This window comes from Poecile atricapillus, chromosome Z (assembly GCF_030490865.1).
Source record: "Poecile atricapillus isolate bPoeAtr1 chromosome Z, bPoeAtr1.hap1, whole genome shotgun sequence".
Taxonomy (NCBI): domain Eukaryota; kingdom Metazoa; phylum Chordata; class Aves; order Passeriformes; family Paridae; genus Poecile; species Poecile atricapillus.
In genome coordinates, this window is record NC_081289.1 from 63,257,149 (window position 1) to 63,278,446 (window position 21,298).

The 21,298-nt window shown below is 39.3% G+C and overlaps 1 protein-coding gene across 12 annotated transcripts in view; it reads left to right on the plus strand.

Annotated features, from left to right (window-relative positions):
* Positions 1–21,298, plus strand: part of LOC131592962 (ATP-binding cassette sub-family C member 9) — a 68,894-nt gene that overhangs the window by 24,840 nt on the left and 22,756 nt on the right. For 8 of the 12 annotated variants that reach the window (XM_058864963.1, XM_058864964.1, XM_058864965.1 and 5 more), the window contains 13 exons: positions 235–397; positions 1,015–1,055; positions 2,271–2,413; positions 5,797–5,905; positions 7,057–7,167; positions 7,704–7,776; positions 9,693–9,798; positions 15,318–15,356; positions 17,186–17,287; positions 18,670–18,754; positions 19,235–19,315; positions 20,259–20,396; positions 20,879–21,004. In XM_058864963.1, the coding sequence (XP_058720946.1) occupies positions 235–397; positions 1,015–1,055; positions 2,271–2,413; positions 5,797–5,905; positions 7,057–7,167; positions 7,704–7,776; positions 9,693–9,798; positions 15,318–15,356; positions 17,186–17,287; positions 18,670–18,754; positions 19,235–19,315; positions 20,259–20,396; positions 20,879–21,004 (1,317 nt within the window). Of the gene's footprint in view, positions 1–234; positions 398–1,014; positions 1,056–2,270; positions 2,414–5,796; positions 5,906–7,056; positions 7,168–7,703; positions 7,777–9,692; positions 9,799–11,908; positions 11,948–15,317; positions 15,357–17,185; positions 17,288–18,669; positions 18,755–19,234; positions 19,316–20,258; positions 20,397–20,878; positions 21,005–21,298 lie in introns of all 12 variants that reach the window. The other 4 variants (XM_058864972.1, XM_058864969.1, XM_058864967.1 and 1 more) reach the window with 4 other exon arrangements.

Genomic DNA, 21,298 nt, shown 5'->3' on the forward strand with positions numbered 1-21,298 from the left:
TTTCTTGGCAGAAAAGGGTCACTTAATTTCCCCTAATGGTTGTAAATATTTTAATACCTCCAAAGAAAATGAAATTTTCTATTCTTTTTCTCAGTGTGGCACCTGTACAAAATCACAAACAAACAAAATTTGGTTTTTTAATGAATTTAACAACAAAAGTGAAGAGAAAAGAGTTTTGTTATTAAGACTACAAATGGTTATCAATTTTTTCCCTGGTTTTCTCTTGAAATGAAGGACTATTCTACTGAGAGATTAAAGAAAACCAATGAGATACTCAAAGGCATTAAGCTATTAAAGCTGTATGCCTGGGAGCACATATTTTGTACAAGCGTGGAAGAAACGAGAATGAAAGAGCTCACCAGTCTCAAAACCTTTGCACTTCATACGTCTCTTTCCAGTAAGTAACTGTCTTTTTAGTGCTCGGAAAATTATCCTATTTTTCATGTCAGCATTCCTCCCAACTTCAACTAAAGAGAGATACAGGTGTGCCTGTGACACTTCTGTCTGTGTGTAATGTCATTAAAATAAAAAGGCATGATAAATACATAACACAGAAATTCTTTTTTTTTTTTTTTTTTTTCAGGAAGTTTTCTGTTACCTTCATTGTGACATTACAGCTAGGAGTTGCTTTATAGTAATGGGGCTCCAGATAATACTGGCAGCTGTGACTGCAGCAAAGATAAATTATGTTTTCTGCATATAAATTGTGTTTTCTGAAATCGAGTAAGGATCGAGTAATGCTTTACTTGTGTTTCATATTAATTGTGTACATAATGATTTTTATCTCAGTTTAGTAGAGTAGACAAATGAGAGAATTCCATGGCTTATTTGTTGGTGTGTTTAAGTTCTCTGACTCTCAGGGAAGGAAATGTCTTCCTGCAGACTAATTTTCCTTTTGGAGTTTTAATTACTTGAATTGGAAATAACTGGATTATTTTAGCATCATACACTTACCGTAAAATTGTTTTTTCTTATTTCCTATAATCTGATACTTATTTTATTTCTCTTCCCCAGTTTTTATGAATGCAGCCATACCAATAGCAGCTGTTCTTGCAGTAAGATATGGATTTTTTTCAGTTTTACTTATAAAAAAGGTAGAGGAAAGTGGGGGGAGGGGGTGTAAAAATGAAGTGCACCATTGTTATTGTAGGACCTATTTATTCTTCATAAAACCAGCAGATGAATTAAGGTGCCCCTGATAACTGTAGGAGAGCATGACACTGGATGTTTTCATTCCCAACAGGTTAATTGGTAAAACTGAAGAGAAAAATAGTTTTTTACTATAAGAAAAAAAAAAATTACATCTTGAATTTTTTACTACAATAAAGAGAAAAAGAAGGAGAGGAGGGGCGGGGCGGGGCGGGGCGGGGCGAGGAGAGGAAAGGAAAGGAAAGGAAAGGAAAGGAAAGGAAAGGAAAGGAAAGGAAAGGAAAGGAAAGGAAAGGAAAGGAAAGGAAAGGAAAGGAAAGGAAAGGAAAGGAAAGGAAAGGAAAGGAAAGGAAAGGAAAGGAAAGGAAAGGAAAGGAAAGGAAAGGAAAGGAAAGGAAAGGAAAGGAAAGGAAAGGAAAGGAAAGGAAAGGAAAGGAAAGGAAAGGAAAGGAAAGGAAAGGAAAGGAAGAAGGAATTATTACAACTTGAAAGAAGACACATTTTCTTGTCTCCTTAGCAGCAAACTCATTCTTGTTTCAAAAAGCATTATGAAGCATCATGAAAGTTTTCAAGAAATGGTCCTCTGCAGTTTAAAAAAGAATAAATTTTTCTTGTCCTCTAGCCAGGTTTAAGTCTCAGCCTCATGCACTAGAGGAACTATGCCATGCTGGTCAGTAAGGGGCTTTCATAGACCAAATTTTGAGGGCAGAGTATGCTGAGAGTGTGTACAAGAACTGGAACATTTATGACCAGAATTCTGCATCTGTGAAAAAAGACCCTAAGATTTGTTAGATTCTTACTGGCTTTTTTTCTGGGTGTTGTGTGTTTCTGTAAACCCTAAATTCAATTACAAATCAAATTTGTAATCAAAAATGTAATCAAATGCTAGATTTTACAATGAAAACTTTTTCACTCTTCAATGTGTAAACCTCTTGAAATCACTGGCAAGATTTTAAAATCTATTTCACTTTAACAGAACACACCTTTCTCTTCAGTTTATCCTGACTCCCAGTGAACTGAGGTAGCTATTAGCTTTAGCTGAGCAAAATATTTTGCTTACTGTCCTTGTCCATCTAATTCAATAGTGCTTGTCCTGACATGCTCTTTCCCTGATGTGACAGACCTTTGTGACTTATGCATACACCAATGACAAGCCATTGCAGCCTGCCCAGGCATTTGCATCCCTTTCACTGTTCCACATTCTGGTCACACCTCTGTTCCTGCTGTCCACCGTGGTTCGTTTTGCAGTCAAGGCCATCGTGAGGTAAGTGGTCCTTCTCCTTCCTCCAGCTCCTGAAAACTCATGTTCAGTACCAGAAAAGGTTGCTTCCACCTGCTCACGTGGAAAAGTGTTATGAGGTGGGACTCTGATACTGAAGATGTGAGAGAAATCAGAGTGACCCTTCTTTTTTACTCCATGACACAGAGACAAAGAAACAGCACAGGAAGGACAGGGAGCTGCTGCAGCCAGGCCAGAGCAGGGAGGAAAGGCTGAGGGAATTGGAATTGTTCAGCCTGGAGAAGAGAAGGCTTTGGGGTGACCTCATTGTGGCCTTGCAGTGCCTGAAGGGAGCCCACAGGAAAGATGGGGAGAGACTCTTGACAAGGGCCTGGAGTGACAGGGTAAAGGCAGAATGGCTTCACACTGACAGAGGAAAGGTTTAGATTGGGTATCAGGAAGAAATTGTTCCCTGTCAGGATGCTGAGGCCCAGAGCAGCTGTGGCTGCCCCAGCCCTGGAAGTGTCCCAGGCCAGGTTGGATGGTGCTCTGAGCAACCTGGGCTAGTGGTGTCCCTGCCCATGGCAGGGGGATAACAACAAGGTGGTCTTTAAGATTCTTTCCAAACTAGGCTATTCTGTGATTCTGTGATTCCTAATGTTCCATTGTTTTTTACAATTTCACTAACTTTAGCAGTTTGGATTCAGAGCTGCACTGAATTGTGAGATGCTCCTCCTCTTACACTCCCACCATTGCTCTTCCCTAGCACTCTCTGGGCTCTTGTCAGCACTGAGGGGGTGAGAGAGCCTCTCTAGCAAGACCAGCCCAGCTGAAGCAAGGAAGAGTAACTGGCTTAACCCTACCTCCACATAAAGTACATTGGGCTATAATTTAGAGAATTTAATGATGTCCTGCATCCTGTTCCAAGTATTTATTTCTATAAAACAGCCCAAGAGAGCATCTTCCTTCATGCTGGGCTGTAGAACACTTAATCTTGAAGGAGAAGATTGGTATAAGTAAAATTCCAGGCTTTTGGGTGTTGTGTCAGAAGCCTGTAAGGACAAAGTCACAGTCATAGTGTGGTTATGCAGACCTACACACTGCCAAGATGTCCCAAGAGGTGTAAAATGATACCTGGCTGGCAGTAGAGTGTCAGATGCCAAGCACTAGCAGGATGTGAAGACAGAACTAATCTTCCCACCCAGAAACATCATTCCTTTATGCCAAGGCTGAGGCACATTGGCAAATATTGTGCTGTCACTGCCTCTTTTTGGTGGGTAATGGTAATACCAAACAGCAGTCTAGGGGACTTCAGGCTCCACAGCTGTCATTTGCCAGCTACACAGTGACTTTGAAAAACAAAAATAATTAAACAGAGTTGATTTTTATCACAGCAGGAGCAGGAGCAAGGCCACATGAGATGTTTTCCCTAGGTTGAAAATTATTTCTGAATAGTGGAAAATCTTCAGGCTCCTCTATAAATCATCCAAGCCTCCACATCTCTGTGCTATGTTTAGCATGGCCCTAATATCAAAATGGTGTGTACATTTTCCTTAACACTGCTGGCCACCCCTCAGGGCAATATTTAAAGTCCAGATTTTCCAAAACAAACTGCATCCTTTGTCAAACTCATTTCTTAACATCTTTCTCCCATGAACATCATGTCCCCAGAAGTGAAGGATAAAGAATATGTGTTTGGCCACTTCATAGCTCTATCCTCAATCAAATACATACATGAATATGTGCTTATTATTTTTGTTATTAAGAGCTTATACTTTGGTAAGAATCTCAACTTCTGTTCAAAAGTAGTTCTAGTGTCACTAAAACTTCTGAGGGTACCTCATTCAAATGCAAAATAAGAGTTGGTGTCATTTTAGGTGCATGATCTAAACAAGGTCTTGTATCTTTTACGAGAAAATAAATTCTTTCTTAGCCCCTTATGTATGACTGAAATTCTGATATGGAAACATCAGAATTTATGGGGGACATAAATTTTCAGTTCAAGAGAGGAGATAGGAACAGGCATGCCAGCAGCAGGAAATAATGACAGCAGTGCTTTCTTGCTAACCTGTCTCTCTGTGGCTTGAAGGTGTATTGATAATTTAACACAAAATACATAGACAGGCTTTGAGATGCACTACTTACCCATTTGCAGAATAATGTTCAAATCACTGATCTGAAGGCATATATCCTTCTGCTTTCTCAGTCTCTGGCCCAATGTACCTCGATTTTAGTTTTTGCAATGTAATAGCTTCACCATGACTGGTGTGTGATTTTGTTCATCCCTTCCCCAGAATGATAAAGAACCAGGTCCTTACAGCACTCTGAAAGGAAGAGGGACAGAAAGAGGATCAAATCCTTCTCTGATGAAGAATGAATTGAACCTGTGCACTGTTTCCCAGTGGACAATTTTAAGAGCTAGGCAAAGAGTTGCTGTGTGTCTCCAGGGCTGGCCATGTCTGTGCTGAGGTGTGCAGTACCCCACCCCTGCAATGCATAGAACCATGGAATCCTAGAATGTGCTGAGTTGGAAGGGACACACCGGGATCGTTGAGTCCAGCTCCTGGCCCTGCACAGAACACCCCAGGAATCCCACCCTGTGTGTCAGAGGGTTGTTCAAATGATCCTTGCGCTCTGGCAGCCTTGTGGCTCTGACCACTTCCCTAGGGAGCCTGCTCCAGTGCCTGACCACCCTCTGGGTGAAGAACTTTTTCCTGATATCCAACCTAAACCTCCCTGACTCAGCTTCATGCTGTTTCCTTGAGCCCTGTCACTGGTCACAGAGAGCAGAGCTCAGTAGTTGCCCCTTTGCTTCCTCTCATGAAGAAGCTGCAGAACCTTCCCCTTCACTTCCCCTGATGAGGAAACTGCAGAACTGCTGTGGGATCTCTCCTCAGTCTCCCCTTCTCCAGGCTGAACAAGCCAGGTGACCTCAACTGTTCCTCATATAGCTTCCCCTCCAGACCCTTCACCATCCTCCTTTTGACAGTCTCTAATAGCTCTAATGTCTTTTTTGTTAATATATATATGAAGCAAAAGCTGTGTCAGGATGCACCCACTGCCCTGGCATTTCCAGAGGATGGAGGTGGGTGAATGACTTATTTCTGCACCCTGCCTGCACCGTCCTGAGAAAGGCACAGAAGACATAAGCCTTCCAAGAGGGAAACCATTCCCATGGAGTTCCCTTGGCACCCTCATGACTTGCTCTACTCTTCATTCCCAGCTACCGCTACAATGCTTAAATATTTTCATCTATCCTTCTTCCACACACATAAATCTTCATTTGCCATCAGGGTGGCAGATGAAAGTATCCCATAAACTTCTTTTGAAACACTTCTGATAAATCCTGCTGGCATGACTGCACAAAATAGGAAATGTATTCGTGAAAACCTGGTTTTATGTAATTCACTGTCCTGCTTTCTTTCAAGTGTGCAGAAGCTGAATGAGTTTCTCCTGAGTGACGAGATTGGAGATGACAGCTGGAGAGGGGGGGACAGCTCTGTACCTTATGAATCCTGTAAGAAGCACACTGGACTTGTAAGTTCTGCTTTATGACCCTGAATTTCAAAGCAGAGAGGCCATATAGCCCCATACAAGCCCAGTGGCCAAGCTGACAGAGCCTGAGTGCTTTTATTTCTAGCCTGGCTGGCTCTAACATTGACTAGTTTTACCTCTTTTATGTCTTAATCTCTGTGTTCTTATGACATGAAGGGTCCCCAAACACACTTAAGTATTGCTGAAGTGTCAATAGCAAAAAAACCGAAACCTAAACCAAAACCTAAAATGTATCAAACCTAAACCAGCCTAAACCAACCATAAGATGCCAACATATTTAAATATTACTAAAATTCAACCTTCTTCATTTTTCTAGAAGGCCTGGGTGGATTTCTTGTGGTTATGGAGTTTATATTATGTACTGCCTGTACATCCCATCTTACACTGGGCATCCTTAGGGAGGAACATTTGTGCTTTGGGTAATTCAGAATTAAAGGTGGAAAAAAACAACACCAAACTTTGTGAAATAGGAATTAATTCCAAAGTGCTATTTCTGGAGTACTAAACATAGAGTGAGTTTGAGTAAAATTTGAGGACAAAAAAACCACAACAAAGATGATTTGGGAAAAGGTGGGGTTTTTTTAATTTTGACATTTTTCTTAAGCTATATATTTCAACAGTTTCAAACTGACTGTACAATTTGAGAGGTGACTGAAACTTGAAGATGGCAATAGAAAGATAGGATTAGCACAAAGTAAATTTCATTTTAGCTTGACAACCTGAAACAACACCCTTCTTGTTTTTCTGGGCTAACAATAATAACAAGACAAACGAAAATGAGATTGTTTCAGCTTTTATTTTATTTTTCCTGTCCTCCTTTTGCTTAGTGCTACAGAAACTGTAGATGATGGGGAGAGGGTTTGAGAAGGATGGTTAAAGATGAAATTTGGGATGGTTGTGCATGGGAAGCAAAAATCCCAATATTTTCTGTGCTTCAGTTAAGGGTGATTAAAACATTTAAAATGTGTGCATGACAGTGGTGTATCTGTATTAGCACATATTGAAAAGCACTGGCTGCTTCTCCTGAGCTGGAATGGTGGTAGGAAAGGGAATGGATTGTTTGCTTTAGAGGGCACCAAATGCTGTCTTCTCATGAGGATTCCAACTTTTCTCCTGTTTTCACCTCTCTCTAGCACACCAAGGCCATCAATAGGAGGCAGCCCCTGAGGTATCAGCTTGAAAGCTACGAGCAGCCAAAAAGGAAGCACACACGACCTCTGGAGATTGATGATGTGGCCATTAAGGTAGTTTGGAAAATGTTTTCCCTCTTGAAAATAGGGAGCAGATCCTCCTGCAACAGCATCTGATGGTGCCCAATTGCTACCCTTTTTTCAAATTTTCCATGGCAAGAGCAAGCTGTTAAATAAGTTAGCACTTTAGGCAAATTTACAGTGAGAAGAGTGGACTTCAGACCAGTTTTTTACAGTTATTTAGTGTCTTCAGGATATAAAGAGGCATCATGAACCTAATGTCCAAGTCTTTAGTCTCATATTTGACAGAATGAAAGTATTTGGTAAACAGAACTCAGCTCAAGATCATCCCTTTCTTGCCTTACATACATTATGTACATTTGTGTATTTATCTTTTCTTTTTCACAATTTTTTGGGGTTTGGCACTATTTACAAACTTAGCTTGCTTTTTTCTTTGTGTGTACAACCGTACAACATCATGTCTATTAATCACAGATTTATTTTATGAAGGTATTTTAAATCTAAATAAATAATTTTAATTTTTTCCCCTCCTGTGTTTAAATATCTGATTTGTGGTAATTGTTTTGTAGGTGACCAATGGATACTTTTCATGGGGAAGTGGTTTAGCTACACTGTCCAACATAAACATTAGAATCCCAACAGGTAGGATGAAAGCACACCTTAAAAATATAATGAAATATATAATGCCAAATTGTTACTAATTCCACTTCTTGATGTTTTGAAATGCACAAAGGTACACATTTAGAATTTTTAAAGAAAAAATAGAGGTTAAAAGTGTATACAAGGTCATAAGCTATATTGTTCATATAGTAATATCATTAGATAAATTCTGTGGCTTTTATATATCTATATAGTTTATATAGTTCTGTAATAGTATAGTTTATATAGTTCTATAATAGCACAAACTAAGTCAAGAGTTAGAATATACATGAAACGATAGCTGAAAAAATATCATTATTATTTTTAATTGAGAAATTGAAGAAAGAGGGAGAACTCCAGACTCATTCAAACCAAGGGTCCATCTAACTCAGTATGTTATTTTCAGCAACACTCATGTATTATATTCTTCCCGCCATTTATCAACTTACAGTCTTCCAGTTCACAACTATTTTCATTCAGAAGATGGAGTTTTTCTGTCAAAAAATCCTTAATTATTTTGTCTCTCAATAAATCCCTCTTTATCAAGCTGAATTCCTGCAATTCCTTACATCCTCTGTCTCTTTGGCTAGGGATTCCATAGGTTTACAAAATGCTGATTTGTTTGGGAATGCTTGCATAGCAACTGTGAAAAGCAGCAACCGTTATTTTCTATTATTATAATAACAACAACAATAATTTTCTTTTCTTGTTGATAATGCTGTAATATTCATAACACTGTCTGCTGGCATTTCATGTTATTAAATAGTCTTATGTTTTATTTTGATCTCCTATCAAGGGCTTTGTTTTAAAATAGAGTATTACTTTAGGTTGCTGTCACATGGTAATTTAGTAACCCCAAAGCCTGTATGATTTGTTTCCATGTAGCATTAAGTGTCACCAGCAGAATGTCTTTGCTCCAAGGAGTTTACAGTCTGAGGCCTTGGGTTCACAGACCGGGTGAGCCAGAGTTTGCCTCTTTTGGAAGGAATAAGCCCTTGGCTTCCCAGCTGGAGAGAAGTTTAATTGGAAAATTTCCAGTACCTAAAGGGGGGCTACAAGAAAGATGGAGAGAGACTCTTGACAAGGGTCTGGAGTTACATGACAAGGGGGAATGGCTTCATACTGCCTGAGAAAAGGTTTAGATGGGATATGAGGGAAGAAATCTTCCCTGTGAGGGTGGTGAGGCCCTGGCACAGGTTGCCCAGAGAAGCTGTGGCTGCCCCATCCCTGTAAGTGTCCAAGGCCAGTCTGGATTGAGCTCTGAGAAACCTGGGCTAGTGGAAGGCATCCCTGCCCATAGCAGGGGGATGGAATGAGGTGATCTGTAAGGTCCTTTCCAACACAAACATTCTATGAGTCTAAGAAATGCACTGGCCAGCACAGCTAGTGAGTTCAATCAGTTTATGGGAAGACCTGAGAAGCACTGTTCTCACTGCAGAGTAGGACTGGAGGTAGGAAAGTATCTGTGTGGGGGGATAAGGAGAAGTACAGCAAAGCAGAGAAGAGTAATGGGTCTCCTTTCAGTTTATTTTTTAGATTGGTCCAAATTAATTTCAGTTCATTTATTAGATTGGTCCAAATTTTCATGGATCTCCAGGCTGAATAACCACTCCCCACCATATATCGTTTGACCCTAAATAACTTTCATAGAGTAACACAGTCCTGTGAAACACATGCTAATATAGGTAAGAGCAAAAGTCTCATTCCTTCGAACGTTAGTGTGTTACTGCAATACATTACTGTTTCCATAGATGAATACATGCAATATTACCCATTTATACAGTGGATGCAAAAAAGATTATTGAATCAGTTCAAGTGCTCTAGAGCTAAATCTATCCGAGCCTTGTGAACTAGAACGTAAGTGTTTTTTTTTTTTTCTCTTTCTAAAAAGTGTTTTGTTGTTTTTACTATTATTGTAGGTCAGATGACAATGATTGTGGGCCAAGTTGGCTGTGGCAAGTCTTCACTTCTCCTTGCTATATTGGGAGAGATGCAGACCCTGGAGGGAAAAGTTCACTGGAGCAAGTATGTTTATATAGCTATTAATTGCTGTATTCATTTAAGGAGGAGGCTGAGATTTGCTGTGAGAAATGTAAAACTTCATGCCTCAGAACTCCATGTTGAGTGATTACCATTAACCAGATCCTCTCTGGAATGCATCACCTGCAAACTCAGGAAGGATTTCTCACTGTTTTGTCAAGTTCAGAGCAGGCAGAGCAGGGTGTCCCAAGAAGGGAAAGAGGCTAGTCTGGGGATTAATATTGATATGCGGATAGAAAAACTCTATAACTTGCGCAGTAGTTATAAGAGTAGGTATGAATTTATTCAGTGCTGTGGTGCATGGGGGATATCTCCGAAAAGCATGCACACTTTTGAGCTCTGGCTTTCTCTTTTTATCCTTTACAATATGCTTAATACATATTCATTTCCTAACCTCACCTGTCTTTGCTTCATATTAAAATTAGCTCCACGCCCCTTTGCGGCTGCGTACTGGTTGTTTTTGGTCAGTTCCGGTAGTTGTCTGGGCGTCTTTGGGATGAGGTCATCAGTTTTCTCTTTAGCTGAACTTTTCACCTTGTCTTCTCACACAGGTTCCTTTTAGTCCTTTGATCACCTTTTGGACTTTGATACCATTCTTTCCGGCTTAGGTGTCCAAAGAATCCCCTTATCTTGTGGTGCCTTTGTCTTTGCATCTTGTTTGTGCATTCTAGCTCTTTATCTTATCTTGCAGTCTCGCTCCTTTCTTGGTCTTGTCAGCTCCCCTTCTCTTCTGGTCAGGAATTTCTTTATGCTTAATTCCTAAATTCTTAATTTCTCTGTTTCAATATCTAATATATTGGCCTAGCAAGTGACCTGGATAATAAGCATAGGCTTATTCCTTTTATCAAGTAGGCTTCAGTACTCACTATAATTGGAGTCAGCATTGTCACATTGTTCCTGTACCCACCAGTGAAAGTGTGGAGCTTCTTCAGCCCAGTGGGATGTGTCAGGGGCCAGCATAAAGGAAAGGATGTATGTCTACTCAGAGCTGCTGCTACCGCTGGTGCAAAAAAAAAAAATGTAATTACATGTGAGAAACTATTTTCTCCTTCCCTGGTACCTTCCCAAACCTCACCTATGCAACAGTGTCACTCTTCACAATAGTACACTCAAAAACCAGCCTGAGCACACCAAACACCTTTTAAGTAAAGGCTGGGCAAAAGCTGTTTCTGAAAGAACTGCTCATGAGGTCAGGCCTTGGATTCAGAACCAGTAAATGAGAACTTCCCACAGAAACTGAGGCAGCAAGCACTCTTCAAGCCTAGACAGGGAAGAGATGGTGGAAGCGATCTGCTGTAACCCCAAGACTTGTTCTTTGGTTTTAAAGATCAGTTCTATTTCTTTAAAACTACCAAGCCAAACTCGATTATCTTTTTGCTGAGAAAAGAGGGAATCTTGTTAGAGAGATCAATATTTTGTTGCCCCATTCCTTGACTAGTAGTTTATCATATTTTTCTTACAGCAATGTTGAAAACTGGATGTTTTTTGCTTTTCATGTGATGGTATTCATGACATTTTTTCTCTCTAGCTGCACTTCACTTTTTGCTATTCTAAACATATGATCTCACTGGAGTAGCAGGTACAGTTGAAGCCAAGGCTACACTAAATTTAGTTTAATTATATATGAATTCAGGCTTTGAAGGAAGAAGAATATGTGACCTACCACAGTTAATTTCTTCGAGACATGCAATGAAGCTTTTTATACCACAATCAGACATTGTTTTTCTCAGTAGTTTAAAAAAAATAAGAGTAAGTAGAATGTACCATGAAAAGATTCTCACAATTATTTTGAAAGAAGTATTTGAGAAAGACTGAAATTTTTCCTAGATAAAGATATGGAACGTTGGAAAGATTAGAAATCTTAGGAACATAATAGATACAGCTTATAAAATGTTTAATAATTATGAATTGTGAAAAAAAGTAAGTTTAATATTTTTCAAGAGATAGAATCATGCTGTCAGTTGATTAGCAATCTACATCACCGCAACACCAAGAAACTCAGGTTTTAGCAAACCCCTCAGATTTTTTTTTTTCATTGCACATTATAACTGTGATACAGCTGATGCCAATGGTTATACTTTGCTGGTAATTTCAGACTGCCTGGCAGACAGATGAATACAGAAGGATACTTCAGGTATTTAACTAAGTGGCTCCTGTATTTTCCAAAACCATAATAAAGATCCTATTTTCTCTTTTAAGTCCCTTTCCATGTGATTCTCCATGCATGACTACTAACATGACTACTGATCCAGGGATGAAATGCAGGCTAGGTGAATTCCTTTACAAATTCAGCTGTAACAACACACTAATTATAAGCATGGATAAGATTGCAGCCCCAGTTGTATTGGAACAATCTGGCCAGGCATCACTGGGATTTAAATACCCTGTTGCTGGGGGGGGCTGAATGCAGTGTGTCCTGCTGCCAGGGTTGTCACTGCTTTGGCATCTCAGGGAAATAAAGCATGGCAGTAAATCTTTCTGTAAAAGAACTTGGCAAAGGAAAATCTTATGGGCTGGGTCTCAGTTTTTCCCACTTATATTAGACATGTCCCAGAAATGTGACATCCTTAGACACAGAGCTGGGTTTTTGTTTTCCCAGTGAGTAATCAGATTGAGAGACTTGTTAGACACTTATGCATGAGGGTGTCTGGGTGTTGTCATTCAGACAAGCCTGTTTCAGATGAGAGTTATTTATTATAAAGTTACTTCTTAATAATTTGTGGGAATCACACAGAGACATGTATTCCCCTCATGCATATCAAACCAAACAGTCAGAACCATCTTCTCCAACTGCCAAGCCAAGATGGACTAAGTAGAAACCTTTCACTTGCTACATAGTTTTTTGTACACTGAAATGGTTTCTGTGCAGACAGCTTGTTGTATACTAAGTGAAAAGCTCAGGAAACACAAGAGTAAATAGATCCTCAAAAATGGCCTGCTTTGTCCTCAAGAATCCAGAAGGATGTGACAAATATTAGGAAAAGTCAATGCTCCCCTCAAAAGGATTGCCAAGTACAATGCTCACCCAAAGATTAAAACCACAGGAGATTACAGAAAGCACTGAAGGAATAAAAAATCATCCACATAAACATCAGTGGCCAAAACCAGCAGAATTGCCAGTTCTGGTTGCAGGGACAGGCCTAAATTCCTCTGAACTCCTGTATGGAATTTGTGTAGATGCTTGGTCCTCATCTTGCCTCAATTTCCTCCCTACATTAGCAGAGGAAATGGTTCATTCTGTGGTTACAGGGCTATCTCAGAGATTTGGCACGCCTTTCTCCTCCTCCTCCTCCTCCTTCTCCTCCTCCCCCTCCTCATCCTGCTTCTGATCCTCATGCTTCTGCTTCTTCTTCTGCTTCTTCTTCTGCTTCTTCTTCTGCTTCTTCTGCTTCTGCTTTGCTTCTATTTCTGCTTCTGCTTCTTCTGCTTCTTCTGCTTTCTTCTTCTTTTTCTTCTTCTTTTTTGTTTGTTTTTTCATCATATATATTCAAATCCTATAAAAATGGCTGATTATTTTGGTCTTTCTTACCATTTCAGACTTGAATTTACCACACCCCATTTAGGGCAAAATATATATTTTATATTACAGCTAAAAATCAGTATAAATAGCCACATTTCAATAAATAAATAAATAAACTAGAGGAAATAAATGCTAATCCCCTCAGGCAAATAAAATATCTTTTTTAGAAATCACAGGAGCTTCAATTTCAGCCCACTCCCATGCCCTGCAATCACATCACTCTCTCAGATTCAGAAGAGTAATAAAACAAAATACTTAATCTCCTTGTTTGTGAAGGCCCCAGCACACTAAAGGTCTTTGCTGTGTTTATTCATGAGATTATTGGTGAATGTGGGTTCTCACAGAAACCTCATTCATAATTTGGAAGAATCAAAGTCCATTTGTCAAACGAAGCTGGGAATGAAATTTTTAACCAAGGAAAAAGGGTTTAACAAACCAAGCTCCTAAAATTAGTCCTTGCCCATTGAGAAGCTCTGTTTGGTTATCATGGCAAGCATATTAAATCTGGCATGGAATTGCAAGGAGTCTTGAAGGCTTGTGCCTAGTTTTTGTTAACTTGTAGTACAGAGGGTGCTCCCAAACTTATACCTGAAAACATTTTCTCTTTCTCTACCACTGCAGTGCTCTCCTGACAAAAGTAGAGCAAATTTCTTCTTCCTGTTTGCCTTCACCTATTTTCCAGCCCCTTTTCAATCTCTCCTTAGACTCCATCTTTTGTTTTCTTGTAACTTTTTTCCATTGTAGAGAAGACTGGAAGCTTTTGCTGAGAGACCGAGTTTTAGTGAGGAGCTGTCTATTTTGAGCCTCAACATGTAGCTCTCCAACACTTCTGAGATTTATTCCCCTCTAATGCAACACCTTCTCTGGCAATTGGTGTATGAAGAAAACACAGACTGTGCATTTTAGGAGGCCTGAATTGCTCAAGTCCTCAGAGAGCTGATGTGCAGCACAGAAAACAATGTGTCTCAGTTATGGCATTTTGGGAAGATGCGTAATACATGAGTCTGACATTACAAGGACTCTGCTTGCTATTAGAAATTTTATGCCTTTTCTAGACTTGGACATCCTGCAAATGAGTACAGCTGCACTTACTTGTATCCAGTAGTCAGGCAGTCATTTCTGTCTCAGGATTGAAGTGTTTCATCTGGAGTGTTCTTAGGCTTGAGAGAAGAGGATTTGTTTGTTCATGGCTTTTTTCTAAAGTCAGGAAAATAATGTTTTAGCGTAAGTTTTCTACGCCCTTCCAATGCCTGTTTATATTTACCTGGTATAAGCTCTTTTAGGTTTTGCACTTTGCAGTGATGCATCACCATGTCTCATGAATGAGCATCATTGCTGGTCCAAAACTACTTTGCCTGCCATTCCAGGCTCTTGGCACTGTTAAAAAGTCAATTAACAAACAGAGGGACCTGCAAAATCATTCATGTCATTGCTGCCATTTGAATGCTCTTCAGAACATATTTTTTAAGGATATGATCCTTAAGAAGTGGAAGATGACAAGGAAAATCTACATGTTGTAGGGCTGTGCACAGCTTTATGCAGCCTTAGTGCTACAAAGAGATTCAAAGTGTGTTCTGATCCTACAGTGTAGCTGCAATGCTCATCTTTACTCCAGGAGAAATTTGACATTAATTACCAACTTCTGCAGGCCACTGTGTGGAGAAGCTTATTGCTTGCCAGGCAGTATTAATATTTTAATATTTAATAGGTTTTATGATACAACTTTAATTTAAAATACATTTTCTAACAACATCATTTGCCTGTTTAGCCACTATGCCTTGTAGATACCAAACTGTCACATTCAGAAAAGTATTATGGTTTTGCTTAGACTTTGTTTATTTTCCCTTCAAGAACATAAAAACCCAAACTTATGCTGAGTTCTTAAAATATGTAATTAACTCCAGGTTCACTGTATGTAAAACTAGCACAAAATGTTATTATTTATATTTACTGCTTACTAAATGTCATTTACCATAATTTACAGTGTAAATGAAATGGAACCTTCTTTTGAAGCATCCAAAAGGTATTACTTCTTTTTTAATGTATCATAAAACACTCATTAATATATTTAGAATTTCCCCAAATCCTCATCTTTGTGCTCTTAGCCCATCTCCATGTTTCCTTTCCATGCTGATAATTGTTAACTGTGGTATTAATTTATAGATTGTGCAAATCCAGTGGATCCCACATTTCTCCAGCCAGTGAACCACTATCTCTGTCTTGTCTGAAAGATGCTCAGCTCCCATCTGACATCAGTGGGAGTTCAGAATGCTCCTTGTCATGCATGACAGGATCTTTAGGTATGAGGCATCATTAGGTGTCTCCTCCCACATGTTTTTGAGTTTTCTACCCAGCACTTGGTTCCCTAACCTGGGATGGGGCAGGGCACAGAGGGAGCCAGCTAAGCTCCACATGAAGCCAAGCAGGGACTCCAGTCCTGGGTCCAGGTTTAAAAGAAGGACAAGTTCCATTAAAAGTATGTAATAAATGACAGAGAGGTAGTGGCACACAGAGCTGTGGTTGGGAGCCACACCATGCTTTTATGCTCCATAATCTTGAGGATGTGTTTCATATGAATGCATATGAATGGCTAAAAATCCTGAAAGTTTTGGGGTATTGCTGACAGCTTCTAAACAGCTGTTTCTGCTGCCTTAGCACCATCTCTCTCATTATGAATGCTTACAAATGAAGCTAAGCAAATGTTTTGCTGGAAGCAACACCATCAAAGAGTCTGAGAAGGAACCTTATTGTGGCCTTCCAGAACTGGCAGGGAGCCTGAAGGAAAGATGGGGAGAGACTCTTTACAAGGGCCTGGAGTAATGTGACAAGAAGCAATGACTTCACACTGACAGAGAGGAGGTTTAGATTGGATATTAGAAAAAAATTCTTTATGGTATGTGTGGTGAAGCCCTGGCACAAGTTGCCCAGAGAAGCTGTGGCTGCCCCATCTCTGGGTTAAAGGCCAGGCTGGATGGGGCTCAGAGCAACCTGGGCTAGTGGAAGGTGTCCCTGACTATGGCTGGGGTTGGAATAAGATGGTCTTTAAGGTCCCTTCTAATCCAAATCATTCCATGATTCTATGATAAGGGCTCAGATCCATGAGCTGACACCAGTAAACACCTCCTTCCTCACATCACCTTGGGCATCTCAGAAAAAAGTCTGAAATTACAAGAACATTTTTGCTGCTGTACCTTGGCAAAACAGCCAGAAGTAAAGAACATTCATGCCCCTATTGACAAATATCATTAGGCATTTAGACACATTTAAAGTATGCACAGTGATTTAACTGCTCTCTTTTTCAATATCATTGAGGATATAATAAACGGAAAGGAAAAAATTATTCACTAAGAAAAAAGTATTTTATATGTGTGGCCACATATAATATTTATATATATATATATATATATATATATAATATAATCTCACACTTTAGAAAGCAGCAAGTCAAGTGTGCCAATGCCATTTGAACAGTGCCTTTTCACTCTGTTTTGTTGTTAGAAAAAATAATGCCAAATAACGATTCCTGCGAGAATTTAGTATTTCTTAGTATAATTTATAATTTGCCTTTGGATTTGAATTGCAATTACTAGATTGAGGTAGGTACCAGCCATTTATAGTAGAATAGAATACAACCTAGAGTGTAGATTTTGCCATCAGGGAAATCATCAGAGTGGGTGCTGTTCTAACAAAAGCATCAAATTTAAAACTCTTCCCTTCTCTTTGTTTCGCTTATGTGTTTTTCTGTATTTTTCTGAGTGCACATTCATGTGCACTAAGTTTAAAAAACTTGATTATCAGACATTTCATAGTGTGAGGGCTTTTTTCTTACTGAAGCTTTGTGTCTGTCTGCAGTAGGAACAGGTACTCCGTGGCTTATGCAGCTCAGAAACCGTGGCTGCTCAATGCCACCGTGGAGGAGAACATCATCTTTGGCAGTCCCTTTAATAAGCAGAGGTAAATACCCACCTCCTTGCAAAAACATCTTGCAGTTCCTTTTAAAGAGGGTTTTTTGGCATCTTCTGGAGGAAGTTTATAGTTTCTGGAAAATATCAATCAGCGCATGCTAAACTTGGGGTGGATTTAGCTGATCTGTTTCACCTCAGAGGAAGGTTTCTGGTTTAAGTTAGGCTGCTCCTCTAACCAGAGCATGTGTCTAAGATTTTTGTGAGAAATCCCACAGTGGTAGTGGCTCCCCATGGAATACAGCTGAAGCCATATGTGTAATTTCCAAGGTGAGATGAAACCCATGTTTGGAGACTACTTATGTATTTTTTATTGTTGTTTAATGGAGCCCAAGATTGCCAGAGGGCTTTGGCAACAGAGATCCTAGGCATGTTTCCACTGAGTTTGTGTGTTAATCCTGCTGTGATCAAGTTACTGGAGCAGCCACTTTCCAAAAACAGCATTTATGAAGATGGTGTGCCTCAAGGGAATGCCCTTAATTCTTCCTTTAGAAATATGGGAGAAGGAAGTGTGAAAGCTGAGGTGAACAGCTACTATTGTGCTTACCCAGCACCTGTTTCTTCCATCCTTCTAAAAGGTCAGTTAACAAATGTAGAAAAAGTAACTGGATTTAAGGAAAACAAATTGCTGATATTTCAAAGGCAATACTCTCTGTTTTCAGTTATTGAAAATACTGAAATTACTGAAAAATACCCTGTTCCTCTCAGTCTGTGCTAAGATGTATGACTCCATTCTGACTTGATAAAACCTAATCATGACCAAATTCCTTGAAATCCAGAAAATTTCAGGGACCAGATCCTTCAGCCACTACATCCATCAGCTTGTTTCATTAGCTTCAAAGGGGCAAGTCTGAATTTCATCACTCAAATTGTCTGATCCCATCTGCTCAGCAGCAGATCATCTGCTACAGACACAGAAATCTCACAAAAAAAATTTCTAAATTTTGCAAGTTATTTGCTAGATCTGGTAAGACCAGAAGTACTGTAAGGATCCTTTGTCCTGTAATATCACTCCAAAGAAAATGAAGAGGCACTTAAAGGGGGAAGAATAAAACCTCAGTGGAAAATAGCTTCAAACACTCTGGAATCCAACAACACAACTCCATGACAGGGAGGAATGTGCTCAAATAATTTACCTAATTAAAAAGCAGTCTTGCCAGTAAAGACTTCTAATAAAGATGTAATTTTTTTACAATGCTTCATTTACAATGCTCCAGGATTAATTCTCAACAATCATTTTGCCCTACTTACTTTTACAATTATCCAGCCATCACATAGCAATAAAAACTTTGGGTGACATCTACCTGGAGGTTTTTGTGTTAGCAAGAGTGAGTGACTGGGTAAACAATTGCAATGACCACGTTGTTTTTCCAGGTACAAGGCTGTTACAGATGCCTGTTCTCTGCAGCCTGATATTGACTTACTACCATTTGGTGACCAGACAGAAATTGGAGAAAGGGTAAATAATGTGAATGCTTTAATCTATGCTTGGCCTTTGTATTAAGAAGACACTCCCTGGGGTCACGCAGTTCTAGTCTGTATTGGGCTGCCAGACTGGTAAATAATTGTAATTCACCAAGTGTTACTGCAAAACCATTTGAAATCTCTTCTGCTTCTTCAGCTATTTCTCAAATGGATTTTCTTGACCAAAGTCTCCCATGTTTTGCTAGCTGAATTTGATGCTGGTATTGGTTAAATTTTTCAATCTAAAAAGCCTACTGTGCTCAGAACAGCTCTTCATAATTTACGCTTACCCATGAATAATAAATTTTCTTTTAGTATTATATGAGGACTATGCTTGCTTATCAATAGAAGTAGCATTTTAATGAAGTATTTTATTTTTAATGGAACAATATTATTGTAAAAAAACTCACATTTTCAAAGGCCTGTCATAATGGTTATTCAAAGATGCCTATTTCTGATCCATTTGAATCATTAGGGGATTAATTTAAGTGGAGGCCAACGACAGAGAATCTGTGTTGCTCGAGCACTCTACCAGAACACCAACATTGTCTTCTTGGTAAGATTTTTTTTTCACATGGAGTGCACATTTCACATGCAAAATTAGTAATAAAACTGTAATTTCATATATGTAGTTTATATTTAGAAGACCTATGGGGACTTGTATTCAACTCCAAATTCTAGAGATTGGAAATAAGCATCCATCAGAGGCAGCATCAAAACATCCTGGGAGACTGATGAAGATGGGAATTCCTGCACAAATTAACACTGGAAGAGTGGAACAGATTGTCTTCTTCTTGCTCTCAGTAATGATCTACTATCAGCACAGTCCCAGAAATCAGCAGGATTTCTAATAAGGAGCCATAATGAACAGTCTGTGGGCTCAGCAGTCTTCTGCAGAGTGCTGTGGAGTTGGACAGCCTTTCCCTTCTCTGTTATTACTTTCAAGGCATATTAGGAATTTCAGGAGGTTCATGAAGGGGCTGTTTGAGCCTCTTCAAAATTAAGTAGAGACTTCTTGAAGAAAAAGTGTTTGCATATTGATGTTCTTATCTGAATGTTGCCTTATTTCCAGCCACACTCACTCAAAGTGAAGACCTAGCAGGTCTGTAGTTAAGTTTGGAGGAAATGAGAAGAGTTACTAACTCTGCTTTAATTTTCCCATGCCAGTTTCACATCAAAATTTGGCCCAAGTTTGGCTTTTGGTCCTAGAATTTTCAAATTTGGATGGAAAATTTCAGTTCTGGTGTTCCTGCACTCTGTCAGTAAGGCCCCAGCACTACACACAGCCAGACACAAAAAAATTAAACTGAGTCCACTGCTGTGAACTTAAGAGCAGTGGCTTCCAGCTCACTGGTGCAGCTCTCTGACTGGGTCCTTGTCACTAGAGAGAGATGACATACCAGTAAAGACAGATGCTTTCTATTTTAAAAATACTATTTTAGGAATAAACCTCACTTTTGTATCCTGTTTTACTATTTTTCAATTTGATGTGATTGCAGGATGACCCATTCTCTGCACTGGACATTCACTTAAGTGATCACTTAATGCAGGAAGGGATTTTGAAGTTTCTGCAAGAGGACAAGAGGACTCTTGTTCTAGTGACACATAAATTACAATATCTGCCACATGCTGACTGGGTAAGAGAAGAGGTCCCAGAGGAAAATTTGCTAAGGATGAATGTACACTTGAAGTTAACACCATAACATTTAATGAGATTATTACTTTTCTCTGCAATAGAGTCCCTTCTTAATTCCGAATGCCATGTGGCTAACTGCCACTTTAACACAGATTTTATAGTGGAAGAATTATTTTATTTTTACATTGTTTATGTAGATTTTTTTTTGTTCATTAAAAGGCCTGGAGAATTTTGATTTAATTGCAACTATATCTATCCCTTCTTTTCAATGCTTTTTACATGTGCAGGAAAGCATGACTTACACGAGTTTCAGTTTATGAGTTATGCCAGCAAACTTCAGAAGTCATTAATAAAATATTGAATAAAATGAAGACAGAAAATTTGCATAATCGTATTGTCACTAATGGTGAGACATATCTTGTAGGATCCAGGTCAGTGAGTGTGGTATCTGTGTTGTTGAGTGCTGGGTACTTTCTCCTCTAGATCATAGCAATGAAGGATGGAATGGTGCTTAGAGAAGGGACACTAAAGGACATCCAAAACAAGGATGTTGAGCTATATGAACACTGGAAAACTCTGATGAATCGCCAAGATCAAGAGCTGGAAAAGGTAAATAGGAGCATTTGGGCAAGGATGACTTTTCTTCAAAGAAATATTTGACATTCAATTTCAAAAACAACCCAAACCATTTCTGAAGTGAGTTTATAACTTGACTTTAAGGCAAAACCTCTTGACCTGTAAGGAATTTTAGGGTCTGGAATGGATTGTTCAGGAGTTGTGTGGTATATTCATCATGGATTATTTGTAAGGACATCTTAGACAAAAATCCCTTGGAAATGTGGTGCATAACTGATCCTTTGGTAGGGCAAGGGTTGGACCCAGTGGAACCTCTTATCCTTTTAT